General features: G+C 34.4%; 1 protein-coding gene across 1 annotated transcript; it reads right to left on the bottom strand.

The window, feature by feature from the left end:
* Positions 1-248: 248 nt before the first annotated feature.
* Positions 249-20,633, bottom strand: wg (wingless). The gene is made up of 4 exons (XM_068765434.1): positions 20,494-20,633; positions 13,321-13,583; positions 3,887-4,185; positions 249-2,911 (listed from the first exon to the last, which is right to left on the bottom strand). Exons 1-4 carry the CDS (start codon positions 20,586-20,588, stop codon positions 2,384-2,386), a joined length of 1,185 nt encoding a protein of 394 aa, XP_068621535.1. The 5' UTR covers positions 20,589-20,633; the 3' UTR covers positions 249-2,383.
* Between the last annotated feature and the right edge of the window lie 485 nt (positions 20,634-21,118).

The raw sequence follows: 21,118 nt of genomic DNA, 5'->3' as shown, positions 1-21,118 counted from the left end.
TATTTCATTATTATGTATTGTTCTATTGCATTCTCCTAATTATGTAATATTTCAGACTGTCACTCTATACAGGGTAATTGGAGATAAGTGTAAAAGACAAACTTTTTTGACAAATTCTTTTAAACGTATAACCAATCATTCTGTACACAAATTCGGTCATATCTAAGAATTCGTTTCATAAGATTCGATTTATGTGTTTCTTTCACAGATTACATGGGTGAGGTTATATGAAAACAAGTCAAGTTTTGATCAATTTTGTATTTTCAGTAACAACTAATCATTATTTACTTATAAAAAGGTACTGCTAATGTACAACCAATATCATTACGATAATGTATGTGTCAACCAGATACGGTCACCGGACGAACTAGTTATAAACAAAGTTTTATTTACTACAAAAACATTAGGAATAGAGATTCAGAGTAGTTCAGCGAATTTCAATTGTATTGTTTATCTTAGATTTACGATTTAAATACTAAATTCACATAAATAACTTATAATATTGGATTAAACACAATATTTACATGCATAAAATTAATTTTCCAATGGAATTACAATAAGGCAAGGTATCTCGGTAAAACATTGTCAGGAGTACAAAAGGATTGATCTCCCTTTGTAACTTTTAAAAATGGCATTGATAATGAATGGAAATAAACCTGTTAAATATATGTATAAAATACTTTTTATCACATAAGCTTTATCGCTTGACGAAATAAAATGATGTCTTTATCGATCTAGTCATGGAAATATACTTACGAATAAAACACTTCAGTCTTTCAACTCGAAACAGTACATTATACTTTTGAACGTAGACTGCGCCACAGTTCGAATCATTTATACAAATGTATATGTACATGTTATACAAGGTACAATTCAAATGCCTTTTTAATTAAAAAAAAAAAAGTAATCCACCGACACATCACCGCCGAATTCCTTTAATTAAAATTAAATTATTTACTCTAAAATTGATTTAGAGTAAGGAATAATTAAATTAACACGATTTAAAATAAATAACCTATTAAAATAATTAGGTATTTAATTAGCAATAGATATAATACAATAAGTAGGATAATATCAATGTAGATAACTACCGAACGTTAAGTTCCTAACCTATCTTTATATCACATTTGAAATATCATTCCTCTCGATAAACATTAATAAAGCTTCCTTTGCAAACTGTCGATGTGATTGACCATAAATGATGTATTGTTTGATTTTCAAGTCATCGGGTGTTTTAATAGCGATAGTCTACATATAGGTTAAGTGATATATTCAAATCAACAGTTTGCAATACACACTAATAGAGATGTAAATTATATTACAAATAGGAAAACAATATCAGTAAACATGCTACTGTACATTATGGTTAATTAAAAAAAACATTTGAACAAAATAAACACGGCATTAGCCGAGTACGCGTTGAACGTTATCTTGATGCATCGAACGCAACACGCATACGTTATTATATATATAATACTGATTATTTAATTCGTTTAATATTTAATTAAAATTCTCGAGAGCGTTTATCTCGTAATGTGGGACACTTTTACGATGGCGCTACTTACTGACCGATAAGGGCCGAATGCAGCCTTTTTGAGCGAACACACAAGAAGTCACTTTATGTAAATGATGTTAAGTCACAGGTTCCGTTAAACTGGCAAATAATTAATATAAAATTATAATTACAAGATAATTTTGTTCTCCAGCCTCAAAACAGTTATTGCGACCGAGCAACCGACGATTGCGTCGATTAAACAGAAAGTATTTTTTAAAGCCGATATTATTATTGTTATTAATATACGTAATGACGTATGTCTACATTATTGTGTAAGTTTTAACTTTGAAATGACAATAACGAATATCATTTAAAAAGTAGTCTGCTATATTTGTTATCGTTTAGCTCGGTTCTTGGCTCAAAGTTAAGTGAGAACAATAAATATAATAAATAATTTGTGCACCCATCAGACTGGGAAGGGAAACCAATAATTCCAATTTCGTATGTTAAGTAGTCGGTAGGTCTGACAGTTATAGATTGACGTAAAACTGGCTTCATTTGTATCCCAACGCCAGTGTACACTACAAGTAACTTTCTAGATCACATGTTCGCACTTAATAGCCAAATAAATTAACCAAACGAGCAACCGTTTAAATTCATTTTAGGTCGGATCAATTACAAATGTATAAAAGAAGAAAAAATCAATAGTAGCATAGAATTATTTACATAAATCTTCGAAGGAGAATAAGTGACGCGATTATATACATCGTTTGTTATCTGCCCACGAAGAAACAGGTTCATTCTCGTCTTCGAACTACGATCGTCCGACACTCAGTGAGGTTTCTCTCGTTGATCACATGCGTGTACACATCATTAGCGTTCGAGCATCTATAAACATGTATGGACCACTTTTTCCGTACGACATGTTTTACATTTAACTTCGCAGCACCAGTGAAAGGTACAGTTGCACCTCTCAACTACGAACTTGGTTTCGGTTTTATAACCGCGGCCACAGCACATCAGGTCGCAGCCGTCGACGCCGATGCTCGTGTCGTTGCATGCTCTGCCGTGCGTGCCGGGAATGCCCAGTCTTGGATTCTTCTCGCAGAAACCGGGTGAAGATTCCAAATATACGAGGTCTTTTAGACCGGGAGCCTTGTGGTCAGGATTGTACGGTCGGAGTTGGAATCTGTAGCGGTCCCTTCGCGGTGCCCTGTGCGATGCTGCGTCGTTCCGCTGAGCAGGTGTTTCTACATCCGTGTTGCTCATCAGGACGCGCGATGCTCCATCGAATCGATCTTTTAACGCATCACCTACGGAGCGAAAGCTCGGCAGCCGCATCCAACAGGTCTTGACTGTGCAGGATCCAGACATGCCGTGGCATTTGCATTCTTGTCGCATCTCCGACTGGACATGCTGTGGACAAAGACAAAATCACTTAAAAATAAAATCAATAAACATTTAATTACGTAAAACTCATTAGGAGGTCTATAATGATGTCCAAATATCAATAAATTCTTTCGATAGAAGTCTACAGGTGATCGATGATCTAGTAAGAGCAGTCGATCGATCGCATCTCACGATCGAGCAAATTGTAACAAATCGTGGGGAGGTGGCCCGGTCGTCACCCCGCGAAGACAGATCATAAATCATACGCTAGGGACATTCATCATTCTTAGAAGGTTAGATAAATGACGCGGGGATGAAGACTGTAAATATTTTACTAGATCTAAGCGCAGGCGCTTCGTAGAAAGCAGGCGGTATTTATTCGTTTACATAAAGATAGTTACGTGGTGCGCTCTAATGTCCAAATATGCGTCAAACTATGGAATGTTGTGAATATTCAACAGGTGGACACCCAGCGCGGCTGTCGTGACAGGAATTAAGCGCATCACTTAATGACTCGCCCGGGTGGCTCGAGGCGTTCGGCGATCCTTTTTGATGAATTTTAGGCAGGAACGGACAGCGCGTATGCAAATGTGAGCGTGCGGTGGGAGGGAGAGGCGCGAGCGCAACGAATGGATGGCTGCTGCACGTCGCCACGCGATGGGCTGACCCGCCTGATGCATAATTAATTTTAGACTTAAGCGACATGTCAAGTGGCTGACAATCGATCGTCACCCGTAATGGTAATGTAAACACGAAGCGGCGACATGCTCCAGTGCGATTGTTTTATGGATGTTTATGACCGGCTCCCGTTCAAGTACCGATTGGACGGAGAGTGTTGACTGACCGGGGCACCGGGATCCAATCATCACTCTGAGAAATTTACCCGCTGATTGCAGCGTTTTTGCCACAGACGTGACTCGACTGGATATAATGGATGTTAAACCGGATTCTATAACTTTCTCGGTTAATTTTGTCGCTATGAAAGTCTTAAAGTAAACTTACCGCTCTGCCAGCTTCGTTGTTGTGTAGATTCATTTTCTCCCTCAATGTTTTGCCACGTTCTCCAGTGTCCACGAACTCCCGACTGAATCGGAAGCCGAAGCCAATGTTGTCACTACATCCCCCCCATTTCCAGACCCTCACATTAGCAGCAGCTGCAGCGCGGGTGCGGTGGGGCGTGCGGTCCAGATGGGAATAGTCACAGGTGCAGGATTCTATGGAACCCTCGGCACATGCACGTGACACTGCATGGGTGACACCAGCACTTGTGATAGCGTATATGAACGCAGTCTCGCGGCATCCTGGGACAATACAGATCATGATCAAATACCTTTATATTTAATGGTAAGAAAGTTATAAAACATTCCATACGTATTGGAATACAGTATACCACTTTTAGACCTTTAGTTTATTCTCTTAACTAAAACATCTCTTTCTTAACTAAAACATCACTAATACTTAATAAATTAAAAATTATATTAAATTAGCTTTTAAAAACATAGCTATTTTTGTAATTTAGGTATAGAGTTAATAATATAAAGATTATCTGATTGTAGCTTAAATCATAACATTAATCAATACATATTATGAAATATTACCAAATAAAACAATAATTACCAAATAATATCAAGTATGCTTAGTAAAAAGCGAAATGACAATGCGCGTGGGCGTACGTCGAAACGACCTCCTTCCTTAATATTGTTGTTTTGATAATAAGAACTCATGGTTTATGACATTTTTTCACATAGGCATGTTTGGTATGTATAATTAATTCATCCCAACACAAGAGGGTCCTATATTTTAATCAAATTTTATTATTGCCTGGGGTACGCGGGCAAAAAATTCTCATATCGTTAACTTGGTATCAAATTTTCTAAATTCAAGCCGTTCGGGCTCATCAACGAATCGCAACGGGTAAGTCAACGGACCCTAACGCCCGCTTGATCGGTATTTAGCGGATTGTTTTCATTTTTATTGTTCATCTTGTTTATTCTTAATTATCTCGCTTCGACATTAAAAAAGGATACCTATATAAATACAGCGTATGTTTTGACATTTTAGAATAAGTTATAACACGTGAACATCAGGACAGTTCACACAACAATGGTATGAACATAAAATCAGATTCATTCATCTGCCAACGTACACATAAATCGATGGGCTCGTCCCGTATCGAATACTATAAATAATTAATGGCTCGGCATTAGAATCAAATACTCATAAAATACAATTAAAAGAGAGAGGGTACATCTCGGAGATTGAAAATAAAAGAAGTGCCTCTTACCTACACGAGAGATTATAAATTTGATCATTACAAGTGGTACGGCGCAACGAATTCTCTCTCTTAATATCGATTTAATGGCCTGCGTACTTTTTAACGATTAATATCGATATTCAAGGTCTTTGTCTACGCTATGTGAGGCTGCAATAAGGTAATGATTTTATTAAACGAGCTTCCACGAATAATGTGGCAAATGTTTCTTTACATACCCTGTTTACTCGATGCGTATAAAAATTCATTGTAATTCGCCACAGAACTTCGTAATTTACATAATAATTCATAGTAATTTATTTATATGATAACCGCAAGCTCAATAACGAAGGTTTTCGATAAATGCAAACCGAGAATTTTTTTCTCAAAAATTAATAATAAAAACTAGCAAGTAATTAGCAATTTAAATTTATTAAGTATGTACCCTCGCCTCGCCTGGTGGTCCGTTCACCACTGTGTAATGCGAACAAAATCAGAAGTTACATATACAGAACAATAAATTTATAGCTAATTTTTAATATTTATAATAAAAATTACGTATAAAAGCAGCGCAAAGGAGGCCACGAGCGTTATTAAGGGCTCAATAAGCAAATGAAATCATTTTTTTATTGAGTTGTCATCGTGGCTCGATATAAATTATGGCGAGCGCATACCGCCGCAGCCCGCTTCGGATTTGCTTTTTGTGCTCTCATTTGGGATGTTACACAAAAGTATTTTATTCAGCAATTACTTGAGATGTTCGACCGGGAATTTTAATGTCAATTTCGCCATCATTCAATGCTCGGACGAAATTAATTCAAGGCACAAATACGAATAAAAGCGGTCGCGGAGTTGAGCATTTATCAACCGTAATGAGTTGGAAACGTCCCTACAACAAATAGACGTGAGCCAATTAAATATGGCGCGCGTAAATTACGCTCGTAAACTTATACCTTTCGGCTAATCCTATTTACTGTGGACATCTCAACAGATCTATTTAAGTTTTAGTTGTTTAGACACAGTCATAATCTCTTCAAATATAACACGTATCTCTATACTCTTAGTACCAATTGTGACGATATCATCGATTATTCTTTCTACTGGACGAAGTATTCCAAAATTTAAACTAAATATTTTTTTAAAAGAATCAGGTCTATACCAGGTGGCGTCTTCAACGCGTGACAAGCAAATGTGAATCTTCACGTCATGTAAATAACAAATTAATTCGATCCACGACTAATAAAACGAAGCCCCGCTGAGACTTTAATGTCGCCATTTTAATTTTATTGTGTACGAGATAATAGATAACGCTTTTTTATGACTAATAACGAATGTAAACAGCGTTATAGACATCAATTTTCGGCGTGATTCTGAATGGATATAATTATTATTAATCGATGATTCATTAAATAACCATAACCTGTTTCGCATAATTTAATAGTGTTGTATATGTCTAATGCAGTGGTTAAAAGAAATCAAATTATTAATGCTTGTATAAATAATTTAATAATATATTTCACCGTCGCGTTCGCCCATCGATTTTCCATGACAACAAAGCCGATTGTCGCATTTTGCAAATAAATCGCGACGTAGAAAAATTATGACAGATGTAAAAAGGCTCCGTCGGCGTCGGTGTATTAGTCACGGCATTAAATAAAATGTAAATACGTTCTGTAGGCCTAATTAACTGCCCAAATGATAAGCCAAGTAATATTGTTTGTAACTTGTGTATTATAAGTGTAATGTATTGGTCAATAATGATTTTGTGTCTCTCAAACATTTATCTACGGAGGATCGACTTAATAGGCCACAGCGCCCAGAAATCCAAATCATTCTAAACATGAATATTTCTGTAGCCACATATGTCGCAAAGAATCGGAAAAGATAAAGGAACATTGTCGTAGATAAAAACACTGCACGATTGAGGTCACGGCCAGTTTTAGGGAAACGAGGCAAGGAGAAATGATTTAATAAAATAATGACGAAAGATTCTAGTATATTATAAAGACGTATTCACCCATCAAATCGCCAGTCAAATAAGAACAAATATGAGTAATGTGAACCAATAAAAGTAAATTATTATTATAACTGATAATAAAGTGCTGTCCGTGGATTATCTGTGCGGATAATAAATGGTCTCGGAGTCGGTTTACACCGCGACCAGCGAGCGATAATTCCATCCCGGGCGATTGGCAGTTAAGGAGAGGCGTTGAGGATTTATAAAAGTCAAAAACTCGTAAATCCAAGCGAGCATCTGCCGGCCGCTCCGTAAAATAAAACTTAATCACTGTTGACATTTGACGAACACCTGGGCCCGCGGCCGCTATTAAATAATTCAAAATTAATGCACTAATTAAATGTGTTCCCGTCCGCATTAAGTCGTCAAGGAGAGGTGTTTCGGTGAGATTAATTTGAAAGATTGACTTATGATGCACCTCACACCGCTTGTCCTTTTATTATTTACGGCGAGTCGCATTATTCAAACTTGATGAGACGTGATTACTCAAAACATCCATAAATCACTCGTTTGGCTGCTTTCGACCATTCTATCGACGACCGCTGCTACAGCATCGATGAGATCATTATATAATTGTTGTAGGTGGAAAGGGAGATTTAAAGGGGAATGTAAAGCTCATTTGTTAGCAAATAGCTTTAAAGCTTATACACCTATTTTCATCCTTAAAATAAATATTACTTTAAACTATATACTTTTTCTATTGAAAAGCGACATACCAATATAGTCTGGCAATACAAAGTCTACAGGGACAGATAGTAAACTATAATTAATTTTTACATGTAGTAAGTTATTTATTATTTCTAAATTCATTGATTTTTGGATAAGGTGTATTGTACATTAATTGGCAATAAATGTGCTCTATCTATACTCCTTTAAAGCTCCAACACCTATAATCAATTACCTTTATAAGCCTGCTCTTTACTTGAATAATTTTACCTACAATAATTTAATGAAGCTACAACATTGTAATAATACAATCATGATTGTTATAAATTTTTCACAATATCATTGAATTGTTCCGCATCGACGTGAATACTTTTTCTCTTAATAGAAATAGTTGATAAGCGTAAAGGGAATTTTAAATATAAAGGAGCGACGCGCATGGATGTAATAAACTGCTGTAATTCATTTTCGCTATGCTATGTATGGGCGATAATTTAACATTGAATCCCGAGACGGAGGTATTCCTGTGACAATTCGAAATTACATCGGTCATATATCACTCATTGTGAGACTCACAAAGCGTTCGGAGCTACCACTCGCCACCACCTACCGTTCCGAACTCCATTCATACGTAATACAAAAGCATTTGTTTTCAAACTAAGAGAAAAAACACCAAAAATAATTATGTTTTAAGTGAGCTATCTCGACAATGATACGCAATTGTTTATATTGAAAGATCGAGCAAAAATTGCAAAGTACGGGCATCGATCGGCCGATATCGCTTCAACGTCGTACCGATTCGTATTCACAAATCGCTCGTATCTCGAAAACAATTCAAACGCCACGAACCTAAAACGCTTATCTAATTGAGCATTAAATATTTCGTCGAGGGCATTTTATATCCATTTTATATTCGGTGTGGATCTTTTTATTCGTTTTATCCACCCACGACGATGGAATCTCGGGGGAGACATAAGAAACCTTCAAAACAGGAAATATTTGAGTGAGGTCGTTTTATTGACCGAGTTACCTGCTATTAGGAGCTTCGATAGGTGTAAAGCGAGCTTCCGTGCGTCGCGCACGCTCACTGTCGCGTCGCTAAACTACGCGACAGGAGGGCTCGCAGCGGGTATTCGGACCTTATATTTCTCTATTCACGGGTCAACAATGACCCGTGGTACAAAGCCATATTGTACTGTTGTCATCGTCAATGTTAATACGATCCTTGAGGTTTTCTACAATGAAGTGAAGACGGCATTTACGATGCATCAATGGCGTGTCAACATCTATATTAGCGATGATTCCTTCGCTTTTCAGGGTGGCTTTGTACTTACGAGCAATAATTACTAAAACGGAACCCCACTTTTACCTTTTGAAAAGTTTGGACATTCAACCAAATATACGACCCTTTTTCCTGAAGAAGTAGCGTTGTAACGGACTCCCGCGGAGTTCGCATGTCCGTTTTTTTGCGTTACACAAATGAAGGTAATTTTAATGCATTAAAAATGTTTATCTGGAACGTTTGCAACGGACCTGTTATTCGTCCGCGTGATTGGCCCGCCCCGCCTGCTCTTAATAAAGCAATATGCTCAAAACGCATCAGCATATAGCATAAATATTATAACCCTTTGCTCGTTTTATGAACTGAAATTGTTACTGCGGTGGTCTGAGGCCTCCGCGAGTTCATGTACGGTATTTAGAAAAATGTAACTTAACTTTTATATGTTCGTGCTTGTTTGTAGAAAAACAACATTTGTTCTTGCTCTGGGCGACATTATGCCTTGATATATTCGTTTACTATAATTCTGAACGAGAATAAGTTTTAAAATAAAGTATAACTTTTATTTATCGTTTAACAATAACTATATAATTACATGGTCACAAGATATACGATGGATTTAAAAAGAAATCGTTATTTCTCGAATCATCTACGTGTTTACTATAGCCGCCGGCAAGTCAAGAATGCGCTATAACATTGCACAATGTACTCAGTTATAGCCCTAAGTTGTGTTGCACATTCTAATGAATATTTTTAAAAAAGTGGCAACAAATGACTTACATAATTAATAATTTACATTTGACTCTGTTATTTTCATTGATTTTAGAATAACTGTATTATCTTTACTAATGCTGCTTATACGTAATTGTTTTATTTATAATTCGGAAGGTAGTTTAGAAAATGATTCCTCTATAATTAAAGCATTTACTTGTAGCAAAATCGCCGTGAATTTTAATCAATATTTTTACAGACATATTTTAGTTAAAGTTAATATTATTAAAACACATCATTGCTTAAAAATTTTGTTTAGTTTTATGAGTAAGAATTTGAATTTAAGAACCAAGGTAATTCTGACAACAGCAGTCAATCAAAACCATGCCGACCATGCCTTCGACGGCAAGGTCGGCTGGAGAACCACAGGGGATGCCAACCTTTGATCATGTTAGAAAGAAGCATTGCCGAAGTTTTTTCGCGACTGCACTCAGTGATAACACTAATTGTAATATTAATATAATAAGTAGTCATAATGTTAGCCAGGAATCAATATCGAGGTTCGACCGTCTCGATTTCCCTTGAGTAGAAATACTAATTTATTTTGAGTGCCAGCTCAAGTCAAGTCCTCCTTGGAGACCCTTGCGTTAAGTCATTCCATTAAGCGGTCCAAGAGCTCGGCGCTTTTACAATCCGACAATATAGTAGCCCGAGTCATGGCTCACGAAAAGGCCCACACTCTTTCCTGTAAACCACGCACTCTTGCAAACTGATTCCCACTTATGCTATTTTCCAAAAAAAAATACTACATAAATTTGCCTCTTTAAGGGATTATGGGATGGCCTTAAAATAAAAGTAACTGTTAATAATTAGAAAAATAATTGACGATTACCCTAAAAACAAAGTTAAGGAAACATTGCAACGATGACAAGTCGATCGAAGTTTCTCACAAACCAACACGAGACTTTGTCTTATTGCTTAGACAACAAAAACGGAGGTTAATAGAAACATCGTTTACCCAAAGCGTTTGCGCCTGTCATTAACGTAAGAAGTGAGAGGGTCAATAACCAGACCGCTCGGTACGCCGGTACGAACGAATCCCGATAACTCGCATACCGAATTCAAAATGAGATCGAATTAGACCGAGATACGGGAGTGAATGCTCTTAATTTTGGAGATAACCCTCTAATGCGAGCTGAACTTCGTTCTACGAAATGCGTTTTAGTGTTATACCCTCTTATCGATTAGAATGTACACTCCTCGTCTATTTTGGCCAATTGATTTTATTGTCAAAGAATTAGGTCAAATTGTATACCATTTTTTCATAATGTTGAAATTTGCAATAAGATTTTTATTTATGAAGAAAATTTCTTTACTAAAAATTACTAACACGTTTGAACTTTTTTTATTGTGCATTTTCGTTTTTCATTGTGTGAACGTCAAAATATTAATCTTATTCAAAATAAACATAAAAACAAAATTAAGATTTCGAAATGATTGACCGAATTGGCCTTTTTGCCGTGTTGATGAATAATACGCGATATACAAACCAGATGTTCGCGAAACTATAATAAGGTGTATCGCGTACAAAGCGTCGAAATCGGACACCGGAGATAGGGCAGGCCTGACCCAAGCGAACTGAGATAACACCATCATCATTAAACACGATTGCCAAACAACTTTGAACTCTAATCTAAAAGCATTAGCAATATGGCACAATTTTCATAAGAGCAAAACAGAACACGCGCAAGTTGTAGTAAACATTTTAATTTTCGTGAGTGCTTTATGAATTAATCTCGCCTTTCTTATTTCGTTCCGATTCTTGAGCGCTACAGAAAATATATATACGACCATTCCCTTTTCGCTGCGAGACAACGTATTCAGTTTTGTAGCCTAGCCCTTATTGTTCAGCTAATGGAGATCTTTTTGCTGATTTGTATCAATAGATAACATCTAATGCTATTGAAATGGACGAAAGCGAAGCGATGGCGCAATTGTGAACCAGTGTTAATGGGATAAAACATATTACAGCTTTTTCTGTTTAATGTATCGAAGCGGAATTGATACGGATTAAGATCTAAATCTTGCACCCATTGGTAGGTCGACTACACCGTGCCAGTATCTGACGGGCTATAAAAAATACACGTCTACATTTTTCGTGACTGCTGTCCTACTGGTAAATTAATATGTAACTTGTGTGAATATATAATAAACACATACTGTTTCAATTCTCAATCACATTCCGATCGCGCTGACGTAAAGCAATCGCGTTGTAATTTAAAAAAGAAATATTGGAAATTCAAAAAAGCGTCATCGATAAACGGGAATCGGAACGTCACTCGGTCGCATGTAATTGATCCGGGATGTTTTATCTTGATGAGCCCTTTATATGTGCCCCCGACGCGCTACCCTCCCGTTGAATACAGATAAAATCTTTTAAAAGGGTTGCCAACTAAAGATATCACTTAATTTGTAGCTACTCTTTGTAACCGGGATTAGGGGACTTGTAAAAAAGCAACAACCGTTTTTGTCGTTCCGTTTTTTTTTATTAAGTACGAATTTTCCTTTTGGTGACAAGTTATCGATTTCATTTTTTAAAGATTATAAATGAAATACTAAAGACTTAATTTTTTAAGTATTTTGCAAAAGATTTTAAGCTTATCTTCTTACGACGCCTTTTTGTTTTTTTGCTTTGTGTTGCCGTATTGAAGCTGAGACAAACGAATGTCGCTTGTTCCTAAATTCGCAACTTAAACGTTGAAGTTTTTTATTGTTCGTTTTTTCAAATATATTACCGCTACGATAAACGTGACCCAGGTATTATATTGTCAGCCTAAATCATTGTTAGGCCTTAAGTAAGCTTCTAATAAATAAACTTATTATTCAGTTTCCATTAGGCTTATCGCAAAATTTGTACAAGTCCGTTGTTTTATATTAAATGGCATAATTAATAAACTTCGAATTGACATGTATCAAAATATTTAAGTTTGTGTTCACGTTCGTATACAGGGTGATTGGTTATACGTGTAAAAGCTTTGAGTGAAAGGAATGAATGTATAACTCATTTTTCCGCAAAAAGCTTTTACACCAGTTTTCTATCACACTTTATAAAATAAAAATCTGAAAAATATTACATTATTTTCTTTTTCGAAGACAGTTAACAATAAAATAATTTTAATATATTGTAATTTGAATTTTGATAAATATTATCATTACTTTATAGATTATTTATAAAATCATTGATTTTTGATAGGGGAAATGTATGGTACGTTAATTGATACCAAATTCATGAGCTATACAATCATCCCTTTAAAGTTTTTACACCTATAACCAACCATACTGTATATAAACACTTTTCTTAGTGCTTTATAACAGCGATTTATTTTATTTTAAAGCAAATATATCTTTATTTATATACTTGCAATTCAACCCTAAGAACAAATATCACAAATGATATTAATAAAGTAATTTAAAATATTTCACAACAGAGTGATTAGCGGTGAGTCTATTCTTACCTCTGTCGACAATTTTGCCAAATAAATTTTTGCCGCGAAGAAAGTTTCTAGTAGTGCAATTCCATCTCCTGTATTTGAATTGATGTTGGCATTCCGTGACGGCCATGTTGGCACCTTTGGCAACTGCTGATAGAACTCCTGGGTTTTCTCTGGCAAGTCGCCGTTGCTTCCGCCTGAGCGTGGAATGAACCCCAGCGTCCATATATAATACTCCGGGTGACATCGGTGAAATATTATTTGGCTCTCCTGCTTTGGCAATGCCCCTGGGGAAGAACAAGAACAAATTAAAATGTTAAAAAGTGTTAGGAAACATTTGTACTCTCAAATCAAAATATTCAATTCAATAAAAGTCCTTTTATTTTAAATATTAAATGCATTAAAGTTTTATAAAAATCGCAATCACATATGTGTAAATTTTATCAATATATGAAAAACATAAAAAAAAATTGTCTTCTGTTTATATCCTAAAGATTAAACAATTCACGTTGACAAGTCGTCGTTTACACTTGTCAAGATTGCCTTTTGTCACCACAATGAAAGACAATGCCAAGATCGTCACCCAAAACGAGAGAGACGCTGGGAATTGAAAAAAAAAATAAAACAAACAAAACCTGAACGCCACTTAAGGCAATGGGTGCAACTCGAAATGAAATGCTCATTTGAGAAGGTAAAGACAACAAACAATTGACGACCGAAATGTCAATCCGCAGACGTTTAGATAAATATTTGCGTCGCGCATTAATCGTCGAGGGCCGAGCGAGTAAACATAGGCCAAGAGCGATCGACATCGCGGCTCTGTTAGCGTCCACGTCCCTTTACTACTTAAGGATAAAATTCAAGACAGAGGTCGCATCGTACAGCCCGCGCGATCATCTCAACGTTATACATTTACGGTTTCGTAAACGCTATCGTACATTTCACGCTAAGAGAACAATCGATGTAACCGCTCATTTACTTCCTTACTTTTGTTTTAAACGTATGACGTTTCATGGTAGAGGCGCAGGGTTTGAAATCTACGTGTGCTCTCGCATGGCGTGGTACCTCGTCGCTCTGGAAATCGTATTACTTTTCTATTTGCTCTTCTTTGTAGTCGAGTGTAACGTAAATATGAACACGCTCGTCGGAAATTCTCATTTCCTTCGAGAATTCATAGAGCCGTTGCGGCAGTTTTGGGTCTTGAGGCCGCTATTTAAAAACTATGATACGGCTTAGTACGAGTTCTTGAAAAGGCACGAGCGTGTCGTATGGAATGGGGATGTTGACAAATTTAAACTGATATTCCTATAGACTTGATATGTAGTTTTCGGGGCATAATTATATCTTCAAATTTTTTTTTTTTTGGAAAGTCAATTTTTAAAATAATTGTTATGTTGCGTATTTTAACATTCATGAAATGATTAAATGATCCTTTTTTGAGAATGAGAAAATTTCGTTCAAAAATTTAATTGTAAACAATAATTCAAACGGCGTAATATTATTATCGTATAAAAGTCATGTCATATTAAGAAATAATAAAATTTATTCCCTATCGTCGAAAAAACGACACGAGGGATGTCCATATTTGTCTGTCGATGAGTAAAGTCCTTTACACTTGTCACTTTGGTAGGAAACCAAATACGAGACACGAGATGCCCGGGGAAAAAATCGTGAATAGCTTTCACAAGTAAACGTGATGTTTGCACAAAGATAAAGCCTGTGTGAATGTGTCAAAATAACAAATATTGTCTTTGGTGGAGGCTTATGGCACTTATAACTATTCAGGTCATTAAGGCCTTTTGCGAGGGTAATATACGTTGAAAATGAAACAAATATAACATGTCACATACTCGTAAGGAAAAACAAATCAATAACGGTCATTACATAATTAATAGGGATGTATTAAATACTTTTTACAAAACAAAAATTTTCTGATCCCCACCTAGTAAATACTGTGTAAACGGTAGGGAAAGCTATTAAGAATCCTTCTTACTTAAATTAAAAATAAACCTACATTGTGATACCGTGGATTAATTTTTTTATTATACATATCTGTTTATATACAGGTTGTTTATTATAAGTGTAAAAGCTTAAAGGGTGTGAATGTATAGTTCATTTGTCAACAAGAAGCTTTAAAGCTTATACATATATTTTCAATCACCATGTATAAACTGATTTGAAACTCTATTGGAATGTATATGACCAAGTTATGGAAGTACAAAGCCTACATGCATATATAGTAAATAATAATTAATTTTAAAACGTATTATTATTTTTTTTTTATCTGAAACCTCTATTTTTGAAGACGGTGTACTGTGTACTGTATTATTTTAATAAATAACTCATAAATTCACTTCTTTAAAGCTTTAATACCAGTAACCAATAACTCTATATACATATAGTGTTTATTGTTCTGCGCATTTGTTCTCGATAAGTATTGAAAAATCCATATTATAATTACAAAATCAAGTCCACGTTTCAATAATACGAACTTAATTTTAACGCACGTAGTCTGATTTTAATTTAAAAAAAAATGTTTCCTGGGCGGAAAAATCGATATTATACAACTAGCTGATTTGTCTACAATTCTGGCTTACATTTCGTACCTATCTATGATTTAACATGTTTCACTGCTTAAGTTATTTGAACAGTATAACGGAATTCGCTGTAAAATACCTTAATCTTTTTCAATCCTTGGAAAAACGTTTATCTGTTAAGCCAATATTAGATACGTCTAAACTTGTTAATCTTCAAATATATCTTCCGTTCATAGTACCAAGTTACATGACCAGTACTTTATGTACATTGACTAGAATGTTTACACTAAATAAGTTAACTTCCTTGAACAATAGACACTTATTATTTCTTTTACCTTATAAACGAAGCATATATCTTCCCCTTAAAAGTTTGTCTTTGACTCATCATACGCATTTCGCATACAAATTAACCCTTTATTATTTAATTTGTTGGCATCTTACAAGGCGTCAAAATATCGAGCAACATGACCATGTTATATAGAAACCTTGCTTGTGAATTCTGAACTTTAAACTCTATGGCCAATAAAGCGAAGGTATGTGTCAAATTATACTGGACGCTGTTATCAATTCTATCGTGACGCCGGCACGCGATTTCGGACGTAATGTAATATGGACAACGCCTGATGAATACGAATTGACTGAGGTGTGGCAATTTTTTTTTATTCTTATTACAAACATCCAACACGATTTATTGAAAGTACTTCTGAAAAGAATTCCGCTTTGCTGTCAACTTAAACGTTTCAATTGTTTTATTTTACATCGTAGCTTTATGTAATAAAAATATTTGGTTATTTATTTCAACTGATTAATATAACTTTTTTGTTGATTACTTCTGTTTAAAAACAAATACTATTTGGGCTTATTCAACACTCTTACCCGAAGCGTTCCATACAGACGGCGCACGGTTAGCGAAGACGGTCACTGGTCATAAAACTTTTATACTAAACTCAACCAAGTATTTATGGCCAAAAAGTATTTTTTTGCGCAAAACTAAATAGCTAAGATATGTTATTTTTGAATATTAACATTGTTAATTATGTACTATTACTATTTATTATTACGGATAAACCCCGCACTAGATGGACCGACGGCATAGTTAAGGACAAGACATCTTATCGGGGAAATCTTTTGGGGGAGGCTTATGCCCTGTAGTGGGCAAGTCAGGAACGAATGCCACTGTATGACTTCTACAAGTAAGAAACTATATTGATCAAAGAGATTAACAAATACATTTAAGAGTATTTACTCTGCGCCAGTGGCTTGAGTTAACGTATATAAGCATCCATCGTCCGGCAGCCACTTACAAGGCCCAAAAGGTTAATGAGATCATTAAGAACTTTGTTAAAATTGTGTTTAATAGATGTAATAGCATGTTTAAATAAAATCAATTAAATCTGTTACAATAACAAACATTTAAAAACTTTGTAGCGCGACAGAGGCGCAGATGTGATGAATATTCAGAAGAGTCTGATTCCGCTTTCAATTGTGCAAAGTGTGACGTGGCGTCGCCCCAGAAAACAATTTTCAATTTGTACGAAGCATTTAGTGTTTTTCCTTATACTCGTATAGTGCGATTTCAGTTAAAGTATCATTGGTACTATTTATATCAAACTGTAATTAATGTAATTTTAACTTAAAAGTGGCTATTTTATCAATAATTTCATAATTAATTATTCACTTGAAAATTTCATATCTGGAAATATATAAACTGCAGGAACGGATAGTAAATACAATAATTAATTTCAATATGTAGTAATCCAAATTAGAAAAAACCATTTCTCTTACTATATTATAATCAGGCTATTTATTATCTCTCATACCATAGATTTTTGGAAACATTGCATCATACATTTTCTGAAAAGTAAGGAATATTTTCACCCCTAGAAAGCTTTTACACCTATAATCGATCATCCTTTATGATCTTACATTATTGGTTAAATTCAGAGACAATGAATAAAATATTCGTCCACGTACATTTATTCGTAGTATACTTAAATTTCATTACGGCTTCAAGTTATTCGTGTATAAGAGTACAAATATATTTATTTAATGCAATGAGCACGAGCCACTTTGATACTCTGTGATAAGTGTAAGGCAGTTTTGTCCTACGAATATACTAGAAGCGGCATAAAGAGATATAAATAAATGTGAACCTATTTAAAAACATTAAAGAACTATTATATTAAGGAAACATAAATGTTAAGTATTATCTATACAAAATACACAAATCGTAAAAAATAGTAACTGTATTTCGATAAAACACACAATACTGCATTGTTCTTGTTATTCTAATATAAATAATAGATTGGCCAATAAATGAGCGCGCTTAATCCCTCCGAAACCGCCGCCATACAAATACAAAAGAAAGCCGATCAGTTCAAAATGTGTGCCAACGCTTTATATTTAATTATCTGTGTACATAAAATAAAACAATTTATACAAATAGAGAGGTGAGCAGGAAAAAAAAAGTTACACAAAATGGCGAACGCAAAGAGAAAACGATACTTTGACACTTTCATTTACATTCGATGTATAAACTAAAATTTATTGTTTAAAATTAAATAAAATCTATGTAAACATCGATAAATTTACTTTAATTAAGTAAAGATAATTAATTTGAATGCATTATTCACATAATTTACAATTAATGTCGTTATAATATAGTTTTATTAAAACCACGACATAAAGACGTTTGTATGTAGGAGTTGCCGACGGCCGCCGTCAAATGTTTGACCTTGTTAATTAAATCTTATTTTTATATCATTCTAAAGTTATATATAGCTTAAAACATACTGTGATATTTTAGTAATATATGTTAATTGTGTATATATATAATTCACTTGTTATATGTTTAAAATTAACCTCAATAAATTATTTGGTTTTACTTAGATATTTATTAAGGATTTGCGGAATACCTCATGACATTTATTTAACAATTAATCTATTAGAATATTGATTAGTAATTTAATACATCTAATTAATATTTTTTTAACAATATTTTACACAAAAGTTTTTAAAAAAATTAAAATTTTGATTTTAATATAACTTTTAAAGTGGTTTTTAAAGTTTTTAAAGTGTTTACAGACCTGATGTTGTCAAGATACTTATATGTTATACACGGTGTCTTCATGCTGTATATCAAGCTTTACATGGGGTACTTAATAATAAGTACATTATAAAAGTACTCTGTGTTCGAATAAGAAATTTTCGATTTCAAAGTATCAATTAAAGCAAATTCAACAGTCCAAAACATTAAAGTTTAAAGCTTTATTGATTTTATGGTGATAGTTAATTAAATTTATGCACACATTTGCGAGTAAATTGCTGCTCACGTTTAACGATTTCATCCGTAATTAGAGGAAAATGAATACGTAAAAAAATTATGAGCGTAAGAAAACTTTTACGGCTCCATAATTTATTCTGAAGTAAGCCTTTAATTAAAGTTGATTATAGTTCAATTATTTATATTTATATATGCAGGAAATGTATATTATAAATGTTTTAAAATTACAGTAATAGACATATTAAGTAACGGCTTAACGGTTTTAATTTATAGTTATATGCATTAATTAAATAAGGAAATGTTTCCGAATAAAAATTAATATATTTGAAATAAACGCGTAAAAGTTCTGTTAGTTAATAAACTCTTTAAAATGGGGATTAGGCGGGTCGCATACCAGGAGCCGAGTGATAGTAAGCGCAAATATCAAGTTGACGCACCCGTCCATCACCCACGAGAAGTGTGCACAGAGCTTTAGACTAACATTTTGATTTATAGCGTCAAGAAAAATAATAAAAATAAAACAATTTCCTAAGCCCCGACAGCTTATCTATGTCCACTTATTTCTTTGTCATACTTTATTAAAAATAGAGTTGTATTATATATTAACAGAACGAGTTGTATAATTTCTCAATTAATTCATGTAAAATATTCAATTGTTAACACTACATTTGAGAGAACATTTTTGATACCTTTTGGTCCGTATTATTTTAAAATAGTATAATTTAACATAACTCTAGTTACTTTTTAAACACAACTGAATAACAAAGAATAATAATTTAAACATGAATATCGTTATATATTTCTCAAGTATAATATATTATGAAAAGGACACGGATACAAAATAGAAAGATGGTTAAATTCAGTGTTATTTTATTTATAACGGTCCGACTGAAGAACACTAACGCTTTGTTTAATGATTCGCTAAATATTCCAACTATTTGTCAGATGGATTCACTTCTGGGATCGCAACATAGTAAGTACATAGTTGCAAGCTACAAACAAACCTACACATAGGGAATAGCATGCGGAAGATACAGACAGAATGCGGTGTGTCGGCAACTCACGGGGGTTTCCCTTTATTATAAATCTTATCATAAACACTATTTATCTTTTTGAGTATTTTAGCTACAATTTATTTGTATAAATTATGATATGACTTGTATTAATGAAGATCAATCTTTAAACGGAGACTAGTAACGTTTATATAAATATTCAAATTTACTAATGTTTCTGGTTTTGAATGAAATATTATAATATAAAATACATAGACGAATGAAATAGATATGTACATTGAAAAATAGACTATGAATACATATGAAATTAAGTCAAAATTTCAAAGACAGAGAATACGCAGAAATGACATGTAACACTCCTTACCACCACATGCTGCCGCGACCTCTCCGAGGCTTGTTGGCGGCGGCTTCGCACCTTATACACAGAACAGTGAGCACTAACAACCACAGACACTTCATTCTGCGATGGGCGGACCCCGCGTACCTTCACATGAGCGCGGTCGATCGTAGCACAGTAACGTCTGACAAACGGACGGCTCGACTCTCGAGGCGGAGTCGCCTTTGGTGGGAGGCCGTACCTGCCTCACCGCCCGATTGGTCTCACACTTCTGTTTTTTTTTGTGTAATCTTTGTCGTGTTTGGGTCATTAGGTTGGCGTTATGCAATTCGACTGTATCGCGTTAGAGAATGTGACGTTATTGGATTACGATGCTTTGTAATTGACCCTTTTGCGTATTAGTTTACAAAATTAACGCATCATTAAGAAAACTTTTGTCACTATGCTTTATATCCACTATTACTTAAGTTTTCTTTGATAATGAATTAAAATAAATCAAGACACTAAACGGTAACTTAATCTAGAATAACAGACTTATATCTCTATAGCATATATTTATGATACATATATTCAAATGCTCCTATACATGTGATGATTTCAACCTGTTCAAGTCTTGTTTAAACTTTTTTACCATTCATTTAATATTACATAC

The sequence above is a fragment of the Battus philenor genome, unplaced genomic scaffold, assembly GCF_028537555.1.
Source record: "Battus philenor isolate CCGP_79_NKW_IND1 unplaced genomic scaffold, ilBatPhil1.0.hap1 SCAF_2, whole genome shotgun sequence".
NCBI classification, from domain to species: Eukaryota; Metazoa; Arthropoda; class Insecta; order Lepidoptera; family Papilionidae; genus Battus; species Battus philenor.
This window is presented reverse-complemented; position numbering and strand designations above follow the sequence as displayed.